The 23,973-nt window shown below is 43.8% G+C and overlaps 1 protein-coding gene across 1 annotated transcript in view; it reads right to left on the bottom strand.

Moving 5' to 3' along the window:
* Nucleotides 1–23,973, bottom strand: part of CLASP1 (cytoplasmic linker associated protein 1) — a 4,127,769-nt gene that overhangs the window by 3,752,797 nt on the left and 350,999 nt on the right. The window contains exon 3 of the mRNA XM_044073692.1: nucleotides 14,081–14,159. Within this exon, the coding sequence (XP_043929627.1) occupies nucleotides 14,081–14,159 (79 nt within the window). The remainder of the gene's footprint in view (nucleotides 1–14,080; nucleotides 14,160–23,973) is intronic.

Raw genomic sequence — 23,973 nt, forward strand, 5'->3', positions numbered from 1 at the left:
TAGGCCTTGGATACATTTGCCCTCCATGTGTGCTCCCCATCCTTGGTCTGAAGCGTCTGTGGTGATGGTTTGTTTTGTTTTTGGTTTGTTGAAAGGCAACCCTCTGTTGGACTGGCAGGCCTGAGCCCACCACAGGAATTCCTTTTGAAGGCAAGGAATGATTGGTATCAAGGTTTCTAAACTGTGACTGTGTTGAGACCATACACTCCTTAGGTACCATTGTAATTTTCTCATGTGCAGCCTGGCCTGTGGTATCAGAAGTATGCAGGATGCCATGTAACCCAGGGCCTGCAGAATTTTCCTTGCAGTAAGCTGAGTTTGTCTTGTCAGAATCATGAAGTAATCCGGAAGTTGTTTTTGTTTTTCTTCTGTGAGAAAGGCCATTTGGGTGGTTGTGTCCAGATCTACACCCAAAAGGGTTATCCTTTGGGATGGAACAAGTCTTGACTTTTGGATGTTGACTGTGTATCCCAAGGCCTGTAGCAGGTGGATGGCACAGGCCAAGTCCTTTATCAAATTTCCCTTGTTGTCCGCTTGTATAAGGCAGTCGTCCAGATATGGGTAGATTTGAATCCCCTGTAGTCTGCAGTGTGCAATTACTGATGCCAGGCATTTCGTGAATACTCTGGGCGCAGTAGATAAGCCAAAGGGCAATGCTGAGAATTGATAATGCTCTGATCCTGCAAGAAATCTGAGGTGTCTTCTGCAACTTGGTCGAATAGGGACATGCAGGTATGCCTCCTTGAGATCTAGAGTCACCAGCCAAGACTCCTTGCCCAACATGGGAAGAAGTTGCTGTAGGGTCAGCATCTTGAATTTTGGCACAATGAGGTAAGCATTGAGTGCGGACAGGTCGAGAATAGGCCTCCATTGATTTTCTTTTCTTGGTACAAGGAATAGACTGGAGTAAAATCCTTGGCCTTGTTCTGAAAGTGGTACGTTTTCTATAGCTTTCATTTGAAGCAAGTTGTTGATCTGCTTTAAAGCCTCTGCCCTCTGATTTGGTGGGAGGCTTGGCATTCCATTTCTTTTTGGCAAAGTGTGGAAGTGGAAGCTGTATCCTTTGTCTATTATTTGCAGTGTCCCTGTGTCCCTTGTAATATAATACCAGTTTCTTGAGAATGAAGCAAGCTTTCTGCCCAAGGGTGCTTCCAGTTGAGCCCTGGTAGGCGGAATCAGAATAAAGTCATTGAGCCTGTCCTGGTGTAGTAGTTGTTGCTGCTGCTGTTACACTACTCCTCTGGTTGGCAGGCTGCCACTGATGGCCTCTGTAGGAGCCCTTCGATTGGCCTCTGCCTCTGGGGCGTCTGTTCCTGCCTCTCTGGGCTCTGTCCGAGTCTGGAAAGGACCAATTCTTAGTAGGCCAGTTTCTGCTGAATCTCGGAGATTGTACTTGCAGGAAATCTCTAACTGTCTGCACAGATTTTGCCTTTTCTTCAAACTTTTTTAAGACCTCCTGAGCAGAGGAGCCAAATAAATTTTGTTTCTCCATTGGAGCATCCAGGAGTAGCTTTAACATGGTCTGGCAAAGATTGTTCCTTCAGCCAGGCATGCCTACGAATAACTGCCCCAGTCATAGCTGACCTAAATGAAGCCTCCAATGCATCATAGCCACATTTTAAGAAATGATTACTAACCTGCTGTGAGTTGTGTACCAAATCCTGAAGGGATTTACGGTCAAGGGGTTCAGGAGAAGAAAGTTTCTTATTCAGTTCATCTAAAAAATACTCTTGGAACTGTATCATATGAAATTGACAATTTAATGCCCTGATGGAAAGAGTTGCAGAAGTACATACCTTCTTTCCCCATCTCTCTAAAGCTCTAGACTCCCTTTCAGAGGGTAGAGGATTTTTGGCAGTGGCGGTCGCAGCCCCTTTAGGGCCCTGAGAAATAGTTTCTGGGTCTGCAGAATGGGCTTTATACAAATGGAAATGTGAATCCGGGACCCTGTAGTATCTATCAGGTTTGGCAGGGGCCGGAGGGAGAGTATCAGGGGCTGAGCTGACATCATTGTACACATCATCAATTACATTCAAAACAGGAGGTATAGCTAAGGGCCTATGTTGAGGCAAATGTAAAAAAGTCCTTAATCTTTTTTCTGGAATCAGAGAATTCCTGACCTTGCCATTGAAAATGCTCTCTCACGGAGTATAAAGTCTCACCAAAAGAAAACTCTTCAGGTGGGGAGGCCGAAGGGATAGATTCTTCAGCATCAAAATCCTCATAGGGTGAATAAGCCCCCTCCTGGTGGTCTGACAACTCAGATCCATCCGTGGACTCATCAGAAGAGTGTGGGTCAGAGGGGTCAGTCCTGGGCCTTTTGTCAGGTGGGGGGTGAGAGGCCCTTTCTGGGTGAGGTTGTGAACCTCTAAATCAAAGAAATAAGGTCCTCTGCAAGGCTGAGGATCTGAGAACTAGAGGAAGGCCTCTGGGAGGTAGTCTTGGGAGGCAAAGCTTTAGAAAGTTTAGCAGCCTTAGTCCTAGAAAAAGCCTTAATGGACATGGAAGCAGGGGGCCTAGCTGCCCCACGTGCAGGAGTAAAAATGTCCAAAGGTATGGTGTCGGACATTTCCTGGACACTGGTTTCGGTAGGTAGTTCGGTAGCCGACTCAGCCGGGGCCTCCCGGGCCGCGGTGGTCGGTTGAATGGTTTCGGAAGAAGGAATCTCCGAGGACTCTGTTTCAGCCAAAACCACGGGCTGCGAGTGTCGGTCCTTGCCCTTCCGTTTTTTCACCAAATGTGAAGTCGGAGTCTCCGACGGCATTTTATATGCAAAAGTGGCCCCAAAAAATTCCTCTGCAAACTCCGACCGACGTCTAAGAGTTCGTCGGTTGAAGGAAGCACAGGCAGAACAGGCCGATACGTCGTGGTCTGGGCCTAAGCAAGGAAGGCAGTAGGAATGGAAATCCTTATGAGGTATTTGTTTCCCACAAGTTAAACAATTATTTACTTTGTCTGACATCGGCTGAGGCAAGAAAGAGTCCCCAACGGGGTACTTAGCTTTTTCGAAGTCTTCAGTAGCTGAATTCACTGGATCTGACCGACCGGCACTTGCGAACAGCTTCTGCTTCGGGCACCACGCGGCAAGAAAGACTGAGGAAAATGGCATCGGCTGATGCTTTTATACCCCAGACGCTCTGACATCGGGGAAAGTGCGACATCAGCCGAGGCCAGACCCAGACTTTGGAATCCGGCCGACCGAAGGGCTGCCTGAAGCAGGACAAAGTACAGTTTTGTACCTACCATAAATGTAGATGTCCGAGAGGAATGCATCTGCAGTCTTTACAAATGGGTTGTCCTGTCGTCAGGCAGCCCTTCGGTCGGCCAGATTCCAAAGTCTGGGTCTGGCTTCGGCTGGTGTCGCACTTCACCCGACGTCATTGCGGCAGTTATTCGGGTATAAAGGCATCAGCCGACGCCATTTTCCTCAGTGTTTCTTGCCCCAGATGCCAGGTGCCCTCTTGGATGGCTAAATTTGGATAAATGCCAAAGTTTCCAAATAGTAGAGAGCAAACACATAAAATAAGCATGTATGTACATATATACAAACAAATACACCATAATAGATCCCCCCCAAGCTAGCTGAAGATTGGCAAATACCCTAGGAGTATCTCAGAGGGGAAGGAGGGTGGATATGGTAGGTACAAAACTGTACTATGTCCTTCAAGGATGCATCTGCAGTCTTTACAAATGGGTAGAATACCATAGCTAAACTAGGGGAGGAGGAAATGAGAAGAGATTATGGTGTAGTTAGGATCCCTTGCAAAACAGCAGTGGCAAAACCAGCACGGGATCTAGAGTATAGAGGTAAGTTATAATGCTTGGCAAATGTATGCACGGAGGTCCAAGTAGCAGCCTCTATAATGTCCTTGGTAGCCACTCCTCGTAAGAAAGCTGTGGTAGTGGCTGTAGCCCTTGTGGAGTGAGGCCTGATGTTCTCTGGAGTTTTCTTTCCATGGTAGGAGTAACAAAATCTAATGCAATTTCCTATCCATTTGGAGATTGTCTGTTTAGAAATTGGTTTTCCTTCCTTTCCTGCTGCATATGCTACCAGAAGCTGGTCAGTTTTTCTATTGTTTTTTGTCCTGTCCAGGTAGTAGCGTAATTGTCTGTGTACATCCAAGGTATGTAAGAGCCTTTCTCCCCTGTTCTGTGGGTTGGGGAAGAATGTAGGAAGGTGGATAGCCTGATTTAAAGATACTCTGGATACCACCTTAGGCATAAATGTAGGATTTGTTCTCATGGACACTATCTTGATGGAAGATTAGGAAGGGTTGCACTGCCACTAATGCCTGTAGTTCAGAGACCCTTCTTGCTGAAGTTACTGCCAGCAGGAAAGCAGTCTTCCAGGATAAGTACTGTAATTCTGCTGTTGCTGCTGGTTCGAAAGGAGGAAGAGTCAGTTTTTCTAGCACAAAGTTCAAGTCCCATGCTGGCAATGGAGGTTTCCTGGGAGGTTTTACATTTTTAATTCCTCTCAGAAACTGTCTGAGCAGAGGATGCGAGAAGACAGGAGGATCCAAGCTGTACTCTGCTGAAATAGCTGATGCATGTATCTTGATGGAGGAATAGGACAGGCCTGTATGGAAGAGCTCCGCCAAGTACTCCAGGATGTTGGCTATGTTCACCAGTGTCACATCTTGCCCCTTTGCAGTACTCCAGATGAGATATCTTTTCCATTTTGCTGCATAATTCTTTCTTGTTGAAGGTCTACGAGCCTCCAGGATTATGTCTTTAACCCTTTGGGATAAATTTGGGTTAATTGCTGTTATGTAATGTTCCAGGCAGTTAGCTGCAGAGTTTTTAGGTTTGGATGCAGAATGTTGTAGTTGTTCTGTGTCAGCAGTAATGGGATCAGGGGCAGTGTCCATATTTGTTCCCGGGACATGCTCCTCAGCAGTGGATACCAATGTTGTCTTGGCCAGTCTGGGGCTATCAGAATGATCCTCGGACGTTCCTCTTTGATCTTGAGAAGTACCTTGTGCATCAAAGGTAGTGGTGGGAATGCGCATGCTGTCAGGCTTTTCCAACTGAAGGATAGGGAGTCCACCTTCCAAGCAAGTGGGTGGTAAGTCCTTGTGCAGAATTTCTTCAACTGGTGATTGAAAGGGGATGCAAACAAGTCTATTTGTGGTAATCCCCATTCTCTTGTGATGGTTTTGAAGATGTCCGGATGCAGCATCCATTCGTGGGCATCTGTTGTAGTTCTGCTTAATATGTCTGCTAGAATGTTTTCCTTCCCTGGTACATAAATTGCCTGTAACTGAATGTTGTAGCTCAGAGCCACATCCCATAGGTCCAGTGCCAACCGGCATAGAGGGTATGAGTGTGTGCCCCTGTTTGTTGATGTACCACATAACTGTGGTGTTGTCTGTCCTTATCATCAACTGGCCTTCTTGGAGAAAAGGTCTGAATGCCTGGATTGCCAATTTTACTGCCATCATTTCTTTTAGATTTATGTGCAGATGCAGCTGGTCTTGAGTCCATAGGCCTTGAAAGCACTTGCCCATCATGTGTGCCCCCAACCGAGGTCTGAGGCATCTGTCGTGATGGTTTGTCTTGGTTGACTTTTGCAGAAGGGCAGTCCTGTGTTTGATTGACAGGCCTGAGCCCACCATAAGAACTCTTGCTTCAGGCATGGGATCATTGGAATTTTGGTTTCTAGGCTGTGCTTGTGCTGAGACCACAAATTCTTTAGGTACCACTGTAGCTTTCTCATATGCAGCCTGGCATGAGGTACCAGTATTATGCAGGATGCCATGAAGCCTAGAGCTTGTAGCACTTTTCTTGCAGTTAGATGGCTCTGCTTTGTTAATGCCAAGAAGTAGAGAGGAAGTTGCTCTTTCTTTTCTGCAGTTAGAAATGCCATTTGTTTTGATGTGTCCAGTTCTGCACCCAGAAAGGTTATTCTTTGGGATGGAATCAGTCTTGACTTTTTTGTATTGACTGTATATCCCAGGGCTTGCAGCAGGTAGATGACTCTTTGTAAGTCTTCTGTGAGTTTGTTTTTGTTGTCCGCTTGTATCAGGCAGTCGTCCAGGTAGGGATAGATTTGAATTCCCTGAAGTTTGCAATGAGCGATTACTGATGCCAGGCATTTCGTGAACACTCTGGGCGCAGTAGATAAGCCAAAGGGCAATGCTGAGAATTGATAATGCTCTGATCCTGCAAGAAATCTGAGGTATCTTCTGCAAATTGGTCTTATGGGGACGTGCAGGTATGCCTCCTTGAGATCTAGAGTTACCAGCCAAGACTCCTTGCCCAGCATGGGAAGCTGCTGCTGTAGGGTCAGCATTTTGAATTTTGGGACAATGAGGAATGTTTAAAGCGGACAGGTCTAGAACAGTTTGTATAAATAGTAGTTAACAGCACAATGAATTTGTGATCCATTTGAAGGCGAAAAGCCGAGGTACCAGATCGCAATAAACGTTGGCTTGGCACTGGCTTCCTGTGTTGTTCGTTGGTGAATTTTGACCTGCTGTAGTGTTTGTGGTTTGTGGATTTGACTTTGTTTACTCTGGCCAGTAATTGCTTTGCCAGCTACTATGCTGCCGAGTGGAGCTACCAATCTAGCGGGGGCTTCCTGCTTTGCAGAAATAATAAGTGAAAGAGAGAGAAAATTTTGCAGCCCCAACTTTGACGCTTGGAACATGGGCACTAACAAGCAGTCGGATGATCGCTTTTGTACATTAGAGAGGCTAATGAACAAAGAAATAGCCCTGTTCCTAGATACCTGCCTTTTGGAAAAATATGTAGATTTAAATCTAACTCCAAGAGGTCTACGTATTGAAAAACTGCCTGCCGCTGAGTTCACGGATGAAGAGCAAGATCTGCTGAATGAATGGAAGACGGCTTCTTTAGAATGCACTAACAAGTGGCTTCGCATACTAATCAAGCGAAACCAGAGAGCGCATGAGAAGCTCAAAAAAGAAATTCTGCATTTACAGGATGAGGTGGTGGGGGAGTCCTGTTTCAAAATGCAGTTTGCAAAAATCACGGACAGAATCAATAAACTGGAAACGGAGATTTTGTCACGCAAGAGAGATAAACTGTTACGTGATATAAAGGATTATGAGAACGGAATCCTCTTCTCATGGCAACGCGACACCTCACGGAGCAGATCCAAGGTTCGAAAAAGCCCGCAAAACCAACGGACACAACGTAGCGTTTCAGCGTCTTCAGGGGAACGGGAAAGGAATCATACTAAAAATGTGACTTTTTCAACTTCTATTAATGGACAAAGTGAATTTGATAATAATAATGGCTCGTCCCCTAATGTTAGTGCTGCTGATTCTTCCTTTCAGACCAATAAATCTGGTCGAGGTAGAAATGGAAGAAAGGGCAGAAATCGATTCAAGGAATGAGCCAGTAAGTACTTTAAATGCTAATTGTTTACATGATGATAGTTTGTGTGTGGTTAATTTATCTAGCTTGGTTATTAACCAAGCTATGAATTCAATATTACTGAAGGGGAGTAAATTTGTACCTACGTTTTTTTCCTCTGAGTGATATTTATTTTGACCTTAAAAAATTTATTCGGAAATTATATTTGAAAGTTTTCTTTTACAATGAGAATGATAATAGCACTGAAGAAAATGACGGGATGTATGATACTAATAGTTCTGACACTATCACTGAAAGTGTTGAGAATGAATTATTAAATTTATCAATTTATGACTATGAAAATGCATCTTTTGACTTAATTGGTGAAGATGTCTTTGATAATGTTGTTGATGGTGACATGTTTGTTACAGGCTATGGTAAACTCACTGTTCCACCTATAGCATCTGAAAGTACCTTCACACCCAACATTAAAGTGCCAGCAATTTCCACTTTTTTTAGAGTTGTATTTAAGGAGATTTCAGTATTTATGGAAAGTCTAAACAATAGGACTAAATATTATAATTTAAACAAAGAAGAATGGATGGCACTTAAATATTTGAAAAAAATCAAAACAGATTTCATTTTTAAAAGTGCAGATAAAGGTGGCAACTGGGTCATACTGAATAAAAATGACTACTGTGAAATGATTTTTGATTTGTTAAAAAATCAGGATGAATACATTTGCTTAAGGAATGATCCAATTGTTGAATACAATAGTGAATTGCTAAATCTTTTGGAAAGAGGGGAGCGTCTTGGTTTTCTTAATCAATATGATGTGGGAAAATTATATGTTAAAAAACCTTTAACACCGACCTTCTATGCATTACCGAAAGTGCACAAAAGTTTAGAAAAGCCACCAGGGAGACCTATAGTTTCAGGCAAAGAATCTTTTTTGAGTAGAGTTAACATTTTTTTGGACTTTCATCTTAAAAATTATTTGTCTAGAATTTCAGCTCACATCTCTAACACTCAAGATCTAATAGATAAAATCAGTGGGATTAAATGGGAAAATAGTTATTATTGGGTAACTATAGATGTGAAGGCACTATATACTAACATCAAGAGAAGGTGGGGACTTGAAGCTGTTCAAATAATGTTGGGTGATGGCCCTAGAACTTCTTTTTTGATATTACTGTTAGAATTTTGTCTTTCTCATAACTATTTTTGTTTCAATAAGGACTTTTTTCTTCAGATCAAAGGTACGGCAATGGGGGCTGCCTTTGCACCCTCATATGCCATACTATATATGGACTATTTTGAAAAATTATACATTTATTCTACTTCCTTCTATCAAAATAATGTAGTATTTTACAAACGGTTCATTGATGATCTCATATTAATATGTAGTGGTGAGATGTCTGAATTTCTTGAATTTTTTGATATATTGAACAATAATGGTCATGGTCTAAAATTTTCTTATGAAATGGATAGAGTTAAGATCAATTTTCTTGATATAACTCTTTTCCATAATGATGACTACATAGGATATAGACCCTATAGGAAAGAAACCTCAGTGAACATGTTTCTACATGCAGAAAGTATGCATCCGGAACATCTGATTTGGTCTCTTCCTTTTGGTGAATTTCAAAGGATTTTTAACCATACAAGTAATAGGGATGAGAGATATCTGGAATTAAATAAGGTCGAATCTAGACTACTTGAGAGAGGCTATAGAAATGACCATTTGTTAAGTTGTAAGAATAAAATTCTTGGAATTACAGACCACTCCGGACATGAAGATAGAGTCCATTTGAGACAGGAGAGACGTGGTTCACTTGCTAGGAAAATCACAAGTAAGATTACACCTAGGGTTAGAAATACAGATATTTCAAAAACCAGTGAGTCCAAATTATTTTTTGTCACGAAATATTCTCCCATATCCACAGAAGTAAGTAACATCATAAGGAAATATTGGTATCTTATTTGTGAAGATGAAAGTATTGGTGACATTTTTCCCAAACAGATAATGTTCTCATACAAAAGGGGAAAAAATCTAAAGGAGCTATTAAACTATAATTTTAGTGAGAAATTTAATGTGGGTATTAATAAGAATACTGTAGGTACTTTCTCCTGTGGACAGTGTAGTGTATGCAGTAGGGTCCTAAATGTAACTAACATCAATGGTATGCCTTTGTAGCTAGACACTTTTCAATTGTAAATCCTCAGGAGTGGTATACCTGTAGGGATGTTAGTGTTCCAATTCATGGTACATAGGTCAGACCAAAAGAATGGTTCGTGTTCGAGTTTTGGAACACTTAAAAGATATTAGGAATAAAAATGACTATAGTCCAGTGGCTAAACATTTTTTGGAAAAACATAAAGGTGATGCTAGTAGTTTAATTTTTTGTGTATTGGGCCAACCTTTTAGTTATGGAAATGGGGGATCAATTGTCCAAAAACTACTTGAATTGGAGACCAGGATGATTCTTAAATTCAAGACATTGAAACCACATGGACTTAATCTAGAACTAAGTATGTAACATTATTGCATATAAAATATTTATAATTATACTAAATACATATTCTTATTTTGGTATAATATATACTATTTAGTAAACCACACATGAGCTGTCTTGGGGTATAGGAGCTGTTATTGTTGGAATGTATTTAAAGTCAATTATCAAATATCATTTTATGATATTACTCATCAAAATATACATTTAAATATAAAATTCGATATATATATATATATGTGTCATTTTTAGAAGTTAGCATAATAGAAATTACATAGTTGTCTATACATATATTGATAATATATAGAAGTTGCTATTGTTATATTTATTTCTCAGTTTATATTGATTCTTTTCTTTACTACTTGAAAGTTTTTTGTAAGCATTCTCTTTCATTTTTCTACAATGATGTTTAATAAAGACTGATTATATATGAAACATAATAATGTAATAATAATTGTGAAATTGAGATTGTTAAAATTTTGTTTTTAATGTTTAGATCTTTGTAAAGACATTAAATAATGGTAGAGCACTTTAAAATGTTAATTGATTAATTGGTGCTGATTAACTAAAACAGTTTGTATAAATAGTAGTTAACAGCACAATGAATTTGTGATCCATTTGAAGGCGAAAAGCCGAGGTACCAGATCGCAATAAACGTTGGCTTGGCACTGGCTTCCTGTGTTGTTCGTTGGTGAATTTTGACCTGCTGTAGTGTTTGAGGTCTAGAATAGGTCTCCATTTGTTTTCTTTTCTTGGTACCAGGAAGAGCCTGGAGTAAAATCCCTTCCCTTGCTCCATAAATGGTACCTTTTCCACAGCTCTCATTCTTAATAATTGAGATATTTGTTTTAGAGCTTCTGCCCTTTGAGAAGGTGGTAGGTTTGGCATTCCTCTCTTTCCTGGTAGTGTATGGAAATGGAACCTGTAACCTTTGTCTATAGTCTGCAAAATCCATTTTTCTCTTGTAATGCAGTGCCAGTTTCTTGAAAATAATGTTAGCTTTCCGCCTAAGGGCGCTTCTAGTTGTTCCCTGGTAGGCGGTGCCACCGCCAAGTCACTGTGATTGAGTTGTTGTAGTGGTGGTGGCTGTATCCGTGCCTCTTTGGTTGTTACCCTTCCACTGGCGACCCCTGTAGGCACCCCTGGATTGGTTTCTGCCTCTAGAGCGCCTATTCCTGCCTCTTTGTGCCTTAGAGGAGTCCGGAAAGGACCAATTCTTGGAGGGCCAGTTCCTGCTAAACCTTGGAGGTTGAACTTGTAAGAAATCTTTCACTGTTTGCACAGATTTTGCTTTCTCTTCCATCTTTTTTAGTACCTGCTGTGCGGGGGCACCAAATAAATTGACCTTGTCCATAGGTGTATCCAAAAGCTTAGATTTGACATGGTCTGGTAATGCCTGTTCTTTCAACCATGCATGCCTCCTGATAACTGTGCCAGTCATGGCTGATCTAAAGGAAGCCTCCAGTGCATCATAGCCACATTTTAAAGAATGGTTACTAACCTGCTGTATGTTATGTAACATTTCTTGAACAAACTTTTTATCTATGGATTCTTCTGAGGACAGCTTTTTAGTCAACTGGTCAAGCATAAACTCTTGATATTGAATCATATGAAATTGGCAGTTCAAAGCTCTAGCTGACAAAGTAGCAGAGGTGTAAACTTTTTTACCCCATCTCTCTAAGGACCTGGATTCCCTTTCAGAGGGGAGGGGGTTTTTAGAAGAAGTAGCTGCTACAGCTTTAGGGCCCTGGGAGATAGTCTCTGGATCTGCAAAAGGAGCCTTATATAAGTGGTGATGAGTGTCCGGGACCCTGTAGTACCTATCGGGCTTAGCAGGAGCCGGAGGTAAAGTTTCAGGAGCAGTGCAAGCATCATTAAATGCATCATCAACAACAGATAGGACTGGTGGTATAGCTAAAGGCCTATGCTGTGGCAAGTGTAGAAAGGTCCTAAGCCTTTTTCTAGAGTCTGAGAAAACTTGGCCCTGCCACTGAAATTGTTCCCTCATAGCATGCAAGGTTTCCCCAAAGGAAAATTCCTCAGGAGGAGAGGCTGAAGGGATGGACTCCTCAGCATCAGAGTCTTCGTAAGGAGAATAAGAAGCCTCAGGAGGGTCTGTATGATCTGAGTCATCAGAGGAATCATCTGTGGCTGCTGGCTCAGGGGGCTCTGCTCTAGGCCTCTTTTCTGGAGGAGGGAGAGAGGCCCTGTCTGGATGAGGCTGGGCTCCACGAATTAAAGAGATGAGATCCTCTGCCAAAGAAAGCATATGGGAGCTGGTGCTGGGCCTGTCAGAGGGGGGCTTGGCAGGCACAGGTTTTGATGCTTTGGCTGCTTTAGCCCTGGCAAAGGCCTTAACAGACATAGCTGGAGGAGGCCTAGCAGCTCCACGTGCAGGGGTAGAAATATCTAGGGGAATGGTGTCTGATAAATCCTGTGAAATCGCAACAGAAGGTTGGATTTCAGAAGCCGTTTCTATCAGGTTAGAAGAGGCCTCGGTAGAAGGCAAGTTATCGGCTGAAGAAAGAACCGCTTGCTCGGTTTCGGCCGAAATCGAGACACTCGTGGTTTGCTTAACCACGGTTTCGGCCGAAACCGCGGACCACGAGTGTCGGTCCTTTTCTTTGCATTTTTTGGTTATTTGCGTAGTCGGAGGATCTGACGGCATAATGTAGGCAAAATCGGAGCCGAAAATCTGTTCAGTAAAGTCCGAGCGACGTCCAAGCGTCCGTCGGTTAAAAGAAGCACAGGCTAGACAAGCTGCTACGTCGTGGTCTGGGCCTAAACAATGTATGCAATAGGAGTGGAAATCTTTATGAGGTATTTGTTTCCCACAAGATAAACAGTTATTAACTTTCTCTGACATCGGCTGAGGCAAGAAAGAGTCCCCAACGGGGTACTTAGCTTTATAGAAGTCTTCGAAGTAGTATTCGGTAGTAGTAATCTCTGGATCTGACCGACCGGCACTTGCAAACAGCTTCTGCTTCGGGCGCCACACGGCAAGAAAGACTGAGGAAAATAGCGTCGGCTGATGCCTTTATACCCGAATAACTGCCGCAATGACGTCGGGTGAAGTGTGACACCAGCCGAAGCCAGACCCAGACTTTGGAATCCGGCCGACCGAAGGGCTGCCTGACGACAGGACAACCCATTTGTAAAGACTGCAGATGCATCCTTGAAGGACATCCCATATGTTATGACTGCAGATGCATCCTTGAAGGACATCTGGTGTCTGTACAGGAACTCATAGCTCTGACTTTCAAATTCAGCATGTTTAGCTTTAATGGTTGACTGCTTAACAGATATAGCCAATTTAAAGAAGTGTTCCTGGAAAACTGAGCAGATCTACATGAAAAAGGATTTACAGAAAACCTAGGACACACACACAGACACACACAAAACTCACGCACCTGAAATGAAGTACTCTTTCATGACAGGAAATAAATGGTTATGAACATACAAAGATGAAGGTGAAGTTGACTTGTGGTGTGCACAGTTCAAGTGTTGCAGCTAGCTCTCACAGAGCTGTCACTCATCTCTGTCATATTCTTTTTGTGTTCTGTTTCAGACATCTCTGAAATCTGAAGACTACTTACACTGTACGACTGCCTTAGCTAACATGTACAACAGATCTACCATCTTTCCACTAGTATCAGCAACTGTGAGTAAACTGAGAACTTAATCTGGTTAGTGCAATTACTGTTTCTGGAAAAGAAAAGATGAAGAAGCAATGTTTACCACTGCCAGTCATACCCTTCATTCAGATGAACAGGATTCAGCTGAGAACCTGGAAAATGTACATGGAAGATGTAATGTTGTTTTATTATACTTATGAAAGCATTGTTGAAAAAAAAAAAAAGAAAATGTACATGGAAGTTGGACAGGGTAAATCTCAGTAGTGAGGAAACTCACTAACTGGGGAAGATGAACAGCATGGGCAAACTAGAATTTACACCCATTTCTAAAGCACAGACCTCCTACATCACAAACTGAAGCATACTTCTAGGTTGGGAGGTCACTGATTAAGAAGGGGTCTTTCAGAAGGCCAGGGCTTGAATCTTACATCTTACACCAATTCTTACCCAACCTGTGCAAGTTCTCTGCTTATTTATGCTCTCAGGACATACTTAAAACAGTCTCCACTTAGCATGCCACAATTCCATTACCAAACTATTAAAAGATAAAAAGTGTACCCAATGGTTTTACCTTCTTGACATTACAACTCAAAATTGTAGAGTTTTTACCTGTACCAATCTGTGTCTTGAAACGGTCCTGCAAACGTGTAACCAGTGCAGACAGAATGTCCATACCTAATAAAGCCACCTACGAAAAATTTGGAAAAAGAAAGCAACACTGAAGTAAATGGACGTACTGTAATTCAATAAACAAAACATGACTTGTGATTGAAAAATCTCAAAACCAAATCAAGACAGTCAAGTTCAAAAACAGCAAAAAGACGTACCTGGTAAACAACGTGCATCATCAAAAAACGAATAACTACAAATTAAGTACAAAACAACTCACCAATAATTCGACTGTAAAACCCATAAAAACTATTTTAAATGCCTCGCAGATAAACCCCCTTGAAGTGATTATTTCTTCTGTCAAGAAAATGAACATAGTTGTGTGCTCTTCAACTCTAAGAATTACTACATCATCCACTCACTACCTAGAAATCAACCTACTCTTAACAGTTCTCTGACCAAACTTAATGAGAAGCTTTTTTCTCTGCATGTGAATGTAAATGTTATAGTGACATGATGGAAAATGTTTATCCATTACAATGCACTTGTCACAAATATTTTGTGTCTTTCACTAGTCACACACAATTCATTTTCAAAACAATCGTCGTCTGATTTAAGTACTTTTTACTCTCTGATGAGCCAAGGTCATATCTGAAAAAAGTCTGCAAACCCGCTGTGACACCAGTGCCCTGGCCCAGCAATCAAGGAGCCTCAATCCTCACCACTATCTGTGAGGGGAGTCTCATATAGGAGAAAAGGATAACAAATACACACGGTAAAGTGCAATTTCCCTTAGAGCACACAGAAATCACAGTCAGTCCGGGGCTGGTTGCTCCCTTGCTCTCCAGGTCCCCAATAAGACTCCCCACTGGCACAGCTATACGGTCCCGATCTCAGCCTAGTGGGCAAGCTAAAAACTCCAGCACCCTCTCTGCCCAACCAGTGCTTCATATGCCTGCCCAAGTAGCTCACACACACACACACACACACACACACACACACACACACACACACACACACACACACACACACACACACACACACACAATTTAAGAAGAGTTTATATAACCACACAGGCACTCCTGGGAAAGGCTGGCACAGGTTCTTCAGCTGTGCCCCTTTTTCCACAGACTATAAGGTAGTACCAGCTGCCACCACCCATCAGCTACTCAAAGGTCCTTAAAAGGGTGCCCAATTATTACTATGCAATATTATTATCCAATTGGTAGTACAGCCCCAGGCTAAAGCTATTAGAGTGGCTTTGTACAGTTTTACCAAAGGCATGCAAGTACTCTAAAGAGCTTAAATTCTCTCTACAAAAACAGCCACAGTTGAAAGGGTTTAAAAATGAGAAGTTATGTACCTACCATAACGTTCCATGTTAGTTGTCTTTTTCTCGCCTTCTTTCTTGCTGGATGGGTTCGGAGCCGATCTTCGGCTCTGACTCGGCTTATACCAAAGCTCGAGAGCTATTTTTACCGGCTCGAGGTAACCCTGTATCCCACAATGCTAGGCGCTAACTACCCAGATCTCGTTTGATAGCTAACACTGTAGCAGTTCTGTCCCCAGAACAAAGGGGAGAGAGAGAGAGAGAGAGAGAGGCATTCCCATATAGACAGCCATCCCAAGAAAAGGATAACCATTGGAGACCATACTGGGCAGAAAAGAAGGCCACGAAGGATCCTATCGGTCTGTCCAGGCTAGGGGGTTGGAGGGCGGGACGCAAGAAAGAAGGCGAGAAGACAACTAACATGGAACGTTATGGTAGGTACATAACTTCTCAATGTTAAGTTGTCCATCTCACCTTCATTCTTGCTGGATGGGACCGCATCCCTAGCACCTCAAACCTGGGTGGCTCATCGGAACAGACTCTTGAGGACAGTGGAACCAAAGTTAGCTCGGCTTCTGGAGGCCATGTCCAATTTGTAATGAGAAATAAAGGTATGGGGAGAGGCCCATGTGGCTACCGCACAAAATGAATCTAAAGGCAACCTGTCCTGAAAGGCTATTGACGTAGCTAAGGCTCTAGTTGAATGGGCTCTAGGTTTTGAAGGAAGCTTTTGATGCCTCAGTTCATAGATGAAAGTAATGACAGAGGCCAACCATCTAGAAAGGGTTACTTTGGAAACTGGAAGGCCTTTCTTCCCTTCAGCATAAGATAGGAAGAGCTGCTCAGATTTCCTAAATTGCTTGGTTCTATCCAGGTAGTAACGAAGTTGGCAATGAACATCCAAGAAATGCAACTTTTGTCCCGCTCTGATGGAGTAATTAGGGAAGAAAACTGGGAGGTCGATAGTCTGGTTTAGATTTGCCTCAGAAGATATCTTGGGTAAAAAGGAGGGGTTAAGTTCTTAGAGACACTCTATCTTTATGGAAAACCAGATAATGAGGACGAACGCAAATGGCGTGAAGTTCTGAGACTCTCCTCGCAGAGGTTATGGCCACTAGAAACAAAGTCTTCCATGAAAGAAACTTCAAAGAACAGGAAGACGCAGGTTCAAAGGGAGGGAGAATCAAGGAGGTTAAAACTAGATTCAAATCTCACTGTGGTGGGGGATGTCTGACCGGGGGCTTAAGCAAAAAGATACCTTTAAGGAAGGCTTTACACAGTTTATGAGACATAATAGAGGAGTCTGACAGGCCCATATGAAAATTTGAAATGGCCGCTAACTGGACTCTGATAGTGGACGAAGAAGATCCTGATTGAAAAAGTTTGGCCAGAAAATCCAGGACTGATTGGATAGGAGCCACGAATGGGTCTATGTTCCTAGATTTTGCCCAGACGGAAAAACGTTTCCATTTGCTGACATAAATCCTCCAGGTAGAAGATTTGTGAGAAGCTAACATGATGTCACGCACCGAATGGGAGATAAAGGGAAGCCTGGCTAAGGTTGGAAGTGGAGCAACCAAGCTGTGAGGTTGAGAGAGGGGAGGGATTGGTGCAGCTTGCCCGACTGATGGGTCAAGAGATCTGGAACTGGGTCCAGATGCCAGGGCTGCTCCAAGAGGTAACGATGCAGGAACGGAAACCAGATTTGTTGAGGCCAGTACGGAGCAATGAGGATCATTGTGGATCTCAAGGCGGTAGCTTTTTGAATCAACTGAGTGATTAATGGAAAAGGGGGAAAAGCGTACAGGAGACCCTGGGGCCAATCGTGGACTAGAGCATCTCTGGGGGGGGGGTGGCCGGGAAGAGGGAAGACAGTGAAAAATTCGTGGCACTTGCTGTTCTGGGGTGTTGTGAAAAGATTGCAGCAAGGTTGACTCCATTTTCCAAAAATTTTCTCCACTACTGACTGCTTGAGAGACCACTCGTGCGGCATGAGAATGGCTCTGCTCAGCCTGTCTGCTATGACGTTGGACTTCCCAGGGATATGCGTTGCTATCAGAAACCGCTGAGAGGAGATCGCCCACTGCCAAAGTCTTATTGCTTCTCGACATAAGGGATAGGACTTGGTTCCGCCCTGCTTGTTGATGTACCACACTACGGACATATTGTCCGTCTCAACTGCAATCATCCCGATGGGAAGAGAGTCCTGAAGGGCCTGCAACGCTAAAAGTACTGCTCTCATCTCTAGGACATTTATGTGCAGGTGGCACTCGAAAGGTTGCCAGGTGCCCTGGACCGTCCTGCCCTGAAAATGTCCCCCCCCACCCGATCAGGGAGGCATCCGTTGTCACTGTAGCAACCGGGGGGGGGGGGACAAAGGGTCTGCCCTGAATCACTTGAAGGGAGACCATCCACCAAGACAGGTGTTTCTTGCATGATTGAGTTATTAAAATGTTGTTTGACATTGGGAGCTGCTGGAAGGACCACTGGAGAGAAGAGCATCCACTGTAGGAGTCGCATGTGGAAGCGAGCTAAGGGAAGTAACGTAATGGCAGCCGCCATGAGACCTAGAGTCTTCAGTACAAACTTGGCCTGAATTTTGTTGTTCTGAAGAAGGATATGAACATGTTCGCGAATATCTGAGACTCTTTGCGCCGTTAGTTTTGCAGATAGTTCGACTGTGTCTAATATGGCGCCTATGAAGGTAATAGACTGACAAGGAGACAAAGCAGACTTTTCGAAATTTATGGAGATACCTAGCTCTTCGCAAATCTGAATGGTGTAATCTTTGGACTAAATAAGTTGATGCCTGGTGGTGGCGGTAAGGAGCCAGTCGTCCAGATATGGAAACACCTGGAATCCTTGACGCCTCAGATGAGCCGTAACCACTGCCATACATTTGGTGAACACTCGGGGGACTGTAGTGAGACCAAAGGGCAGGGCCCTGAATTGGTAGTGACTGGCCCCCAGCCGGAAGCGGAGAAACCTCCTGGAGCGCCTGTGCATTTTGATGTGGTAGTACCCATCCTGAAGGTCTATAGAGCACATCCAATGGTCCTGGCCCAAAAAGGGTAGAATGGACTGTAGCGTGACCATCCAGAACTTCGTTCTTTGAACAGATTTGTTCAGTCTGCTGAGATCCAAAATTGGTTTCCAGTCCCCTGTCTTTTTTGGTACCAAAAAGAACTTGGAGTAGATTCCGGATCCTTGCTGGTCTGCTGGGACTGGTTGGATGGCCCTTTTTCTTAGCAGTTTTGAGATTTCTAATACTGCTTGTTCCCTTAGACCGGGTGGAACATCTGGATGGGGCCTTTTTGGCTGTTTTGGGGTGTGGACAAAGGGAATTTTGTAACCCTCGGATATGATCGACCGTACCCATCTGTCTTTGGTGAGGGAAAGCCAGGCTTTAGGGTACAGTGATAATCTCCCCCCTGACTGCCTCCGAAGGCGGACAGCCAGGCAGCTTCTCAGGGATGCTGGAAGGGTTGGGCCAGAGACAGCTTCTCTGCTACCCTGATTCTGCGGACCCCCTCTGCCCCTGGGGCAGCGTCTGTTATTGTCCCCCCCCTGCCTCTAGAGGGGAACTCACCTCGTGCGTCCGGTGCGACTCCCTGTGGTTTGCGGAACCACATTTTTCCACCTTTCTGACCTTTAGGGTATGGTCTAGATGGGGTGGAAAAATGGACTCCCACGGCAGAGAGAGTCTTGCCTTCTTGTTCGCATCTGATCAAAGTATCCTTCACCTGAGGTCCAAACAACGCTGAACCATCAAAGGGAGAGTTGGTGAAGGACGCCTTAAAGGAGTCCGCAAAGTTACAAAGCCGCATCCAGGCATGACGTCTTAAGGCCACGCCTGTGCCTGCAGCCCTACTTGCCCCATCGGCCGCGTAAGAAATAAGCCGCATGGAGGAGTTAAAACAATCGAGTTTAGGGTTGCCAGCTGGGAGTTGATTTTGTCCTGAGACCCCGCAGCTGTTGGATCCTGTAGGGTATCACCCATTTCTTTGAGCAAGTCTCTTTGAAGGCAGGTGAAATGACATAAGTAAAACAGCGACCGCATGGTAAAGGTCGCTGAAGAAAACATCCGCTTGCCGTACCTATCCATGGTCCTAGATTCCTTATTAGGAGGATGGATAGGTACTGAAGGATCGGCCAGTTCCTTCTTAGTGGCTGCTGCCACCACCATGGCATCAACAGGGACACCCTTGGTCAATATCAGACGGGGCTGTGATAAATTTTGAAGGCCTCCGTGGGGTAGGTTCCAATGAGTCAAGAGGCCGTCCATGCCTTCCTGGCCACCACTTCCATAAGTGGGTCAAAGGGCGGAGACACCCAGGAGGTGGAAGGGCAAAAACCAAACGCCTCTATGTAGACCGACTCGTCCTCGGAAGGATTGAGGGTAGACCAGTTCCCCCTCTGCTTGAGGATCTCAAGGATGTCAGAAAAAGATACATCCTCAGAGGGGGATCGTGGGGACCCTTCCGACTCATCCAAGTCGGTGTCAGATGTGATGGACTCAGGGGAGTCCACATGCTTCCTCTTACATTTCCTCTTCCGAGGGGGCTCCCCTGACGGATCAGGGGAGGCCTCAGAAGAGGAGGATGCTCCCAAAGGGGTCCCCCTGAGGCATAGCATCTCTGCGGTCAGGGTCAAGAGGATGGGTAGAGACTGTAGCAGGCACTACAGTGAGAGGAGCTGAGGGAGCCGACCAAGGAGCAGGCACAGGGGCCAGCACACTCCTCATGACCTCGAAAGCACCCCCAATAGGCAGGGAAGAAGGTCCCCGCTCCGAAGAGATAAGGACCCCTCCTGGCACCGAGAGGGATGGCTCCGAGGCAGATGTCGGGGCCGAACCCACCTGCGCCGAGGCTCCGAGAGGGAGAACGGGGTCAGACAAGGGTCCGATGCCACTCGCCCCCTCGGAGCCGACGAGGGAGTCACAGTGCCCGGATCCCTCCAAGGATGGCACCATAGAAGAAATTGGAGCCAACGACGGAGCCGAAATGGGTGGTATCGGCTCCGACGTGTCGACGGTCACGGCTCCCACAAACTCCGGCTCCGAACTCAGAGGAAGAGTCGGAGGAATCTACGATGGGACGGGGATAGCCGCTATCTGTTGAGAAGGGCTATATAGCATCTGGGCCAGTGCCTGCGACTTAAGGAGTCTGCTAACCACCCTCTCGAGGTCATGGTCCAAAAGCCTGGAAGACCGAGAGGAATGGGACAGATGGCTGTGCTCCGAAAGCAAAGGAGATCTCGGAGCCGAATGGACAGACTCCAAAGAAGGGGACCTGGAGCGCTTACGACTCGAAGACGGCTCTGACGTAACTATCGGAGCAGACTGAGTTCTTGAAGCCTTGGCTCCAGCCGGAATCGATGCAGAAACAGAAGTAGCACCACTGGTCGGAGGCTCTGAACTCGGAGCCGACGATTTAGTGGGCTTCGAAGGTTTGCCTGACGAGGACTTGGCCGGGGAACCTTCGGGCTTCAACAAGCCTCTCAAAATCAACTTGTTTCTGTGTTCCTGCAGGACTCTTGGACGGAATGCATGGCAGACAGAACAAGAGTCCTGCAAGCGCAGAGGGCCTAGGCAATAAACACAAGAAGTGTGACCGTCTGTCAGAGACATTTTCTGACAGCACGAGTCACACTTCTTGAAGCCTGAGACCTTGGACTCCTTAGACATCTTGTGTAAAACACACACACACACACACACACACACACACACACACACACACACACACACACACACACACACACACACACACACACACACCACACTAAAGAAAAAACTTAGTCCAGTCACTTCACCACACCGAAGACTAAGATTAACGTAATTAAACTGACAATTTAACAGAAGATAAAACTAGAGTAGAAATTTGGCCCGAAGGCCTGATAAAAAGGGGACCGAGGGGATAGAAAAACAGACCCAAAAAGGGACTATATAAGGGCGGGTTACTCTAAAAGGGTAAAGGGGAATTAACGTACACTAACCCTGAAAATAAAATGGAAAAATCTTACCAGAAAACTGATTTTGAAAAACTTTTACCAGAGAGTCAGCAAAAACGCAACCTCGCAGCTAAGCGGCAAACGAGATCTGGGTAGTTAGCGCCTAGCATTGTGGGATACAGGGTTACCTCGAGCCAGTAAAAATAGCTCTCGAGCTTTGGTATAAGCAGAGTTGGAGCCGAGGATTGGCTCCGAACCCATCCAGCAAGAATGAAGGCGAGATTGACAACTTAACATTATTCAATAACAAATAGTCAAAACACAAGACAATACTTTTTACTATACAGAGCTAGTCAAGAGTTCAGAGATCACAGAGAAATACTTAAAATAATTCAGTAGTACAGTTCTGACATCACAGAAAAACACAGTCTAATCTTTCTAGTTTCTAACTATTTCTAAAGAAAACACAAGTCTAAGATAAACTTGCATATACAGCGAGACAGTGCTGGTGAGTTGGATGGTCAAGACAAAAATGCTTAATGCTCTCTGATTCTCTCTGTTTTTTAAAATCACATTCCCGATTCACATTACATCATTCTTCACACTTTCCTGAGTTCTCAGGCTAACAGAAACTACATTTACATTATTCACCTCTGGGCAGAAACCAGAGCAATAAAGGACATTTATGCATGCAAATTCTGGCCATTAACTCTCGCCTTACAACAATAGGCAGGATGCCTCACTCTAGACTCACTGACTCAGAGTTTAACATCAAAGGGTCACAACATGCTTTACAGTAGAGTGCACTGTTGTTAGATTTTTTTCAGTTCCACATGTAACAGCATTTTTTCCATTTAAAACAACAAGCCTGTGGTTTACATTAATATTTACAGATGACAGAATTATCTCCAAAATTCTATCTGGCTAAGCTGGCAACCTTCATCTATCTTAACACCAGCTCACATATCTACTTAAAAACAAATCAAAAATGTACATACCATTTTTGCAGCTGAAAAATTTAAAGAACGAACTGAATTCCAATAAGCAATAAATATACTTAGCTTTGAAATTCTATATTCTTAGATGTGCCACATTTTCAGGACAGGTTCAGAAATAAAGACTCCATCATACAATAAAAACAAACTTTACTCAAGTCGAAAAATGAATTTGAAGCATTTTCCATGTTTGGACACAGGTATATCTCACAGAGGATACTTGCTGCTGTTGAACAGACTCTCCATAAACATAAAAATTACTCACAGACTGCCCTCATACTACTAACAGACAAAGGCAGCTCTTAAATGCTTTATTTCAAGCAAGGGCCCTCTCAAATTACCTATAGTATGATCCCAGTTATTCTCACTAGGGGTACTCTCACTAGGGGCAATATACAATTAACCAACCATGGAATGGGTAAGGCCGGACTAAGAACAAATGGGATAGATTACTTCGAGCACAAAAAGGGAAACTGGCTAGGCTTAAAATAGCCCACAAAGGAGGCTAGCCTAGTACTCACCTATTATACAACAAAAAAATTGGTAGATACTTTCATAATGAGACACAAAGCATACAACTTGAAAAAAGATCTCAAAACAATCTCTACACTGCAAAGCACTAAATTCATTTTATTTAGTATAATATTTACTACATGTTTTTGATTATTGCAAATATTGTACAGACATTCAGCATTCCAACGAAATCCAAGTCTAACCATCATCATTGAAGTTCAACTGCTGTTTACTTTAACTACAAGTACAGTAAATGTGATCTTGTTTATCCTGCTTTGCTCTCACACTTTCTAACCACTTGCTACTGTGAATCTGTGACTATTGTTATTCAATTGCTATGTACTTATAATACTACCTGATGACGTCCTTACATTCACCGCTGCACTACTCCTTCCTAATGGGGATTCCCTGCCGTGAAGCCCTCCATCCGGCCAGTTTACAAAAGTTTACTGTTACTTTAAAGGTATGCTGAACGTCATCTGTGCACCCCTTGCGTAAGGTATGGCATAAAGGTGACATTCAGGCGTACCATCCTCAGAACTTTCTTTGCCGCCAGTCCGAACGCTGTTTTAACTGCCCGTCTGTTGCATATATATCCTTTTTATTTATTTATTTTGTTTTTTTTTGTTTAACCGTTTTTACTGCCCGTCTGTTGCATATATATCCTTTTTATTTATTTATTTATTTTTGTTTAACCGTTTTTCTGTTTATTGGCTTGTCTGCCTTTAACTCCCCCGTCAGCTTCCAGATTTGAGGCTAAGCAGTTTCTTAAAGGCATCCTTAATATTAGACCTCCCAGGAAGCCTGTTGCTCCTCCCTGGGATCTTAATTTTGTTTTGGAAAAATTGACTTGGGCTCCTTTTGAGCCTGCTGTTTCAGCTTCCTTGCAACATTATTCTTTGAAGACATTTCTTTTGTTAGCTCTTACTTCTGCCAGATGGGTGTCCGAGTTGCAGGCCTTATGGCTTGTCCACCTTTTTTGATATTTCATGAGGACAGGGTGTTCTTGCATACTAATCCTTCTTTTATGCCCAAGGTGGTTAATGAGTTGTCACTTAATCAGTCGACTAATCTGCCTACTTTTTTTCCTTCTTCTCGCGATCTGA

Source organism: Protopterus annectens, chromosome 6.part0, assembly GCF_019279795.1.
Source record: "Protopterus annectens isolate FY-2018-M chromosome 6.part0, PAN1.0, whole genome shotgun sequence".
Lineage (NCBI taxonomy): Eukaryota > Metazoa > Chordata > Ceratodontiformes > Protopteridae > Protopterus > Protopterus annectens.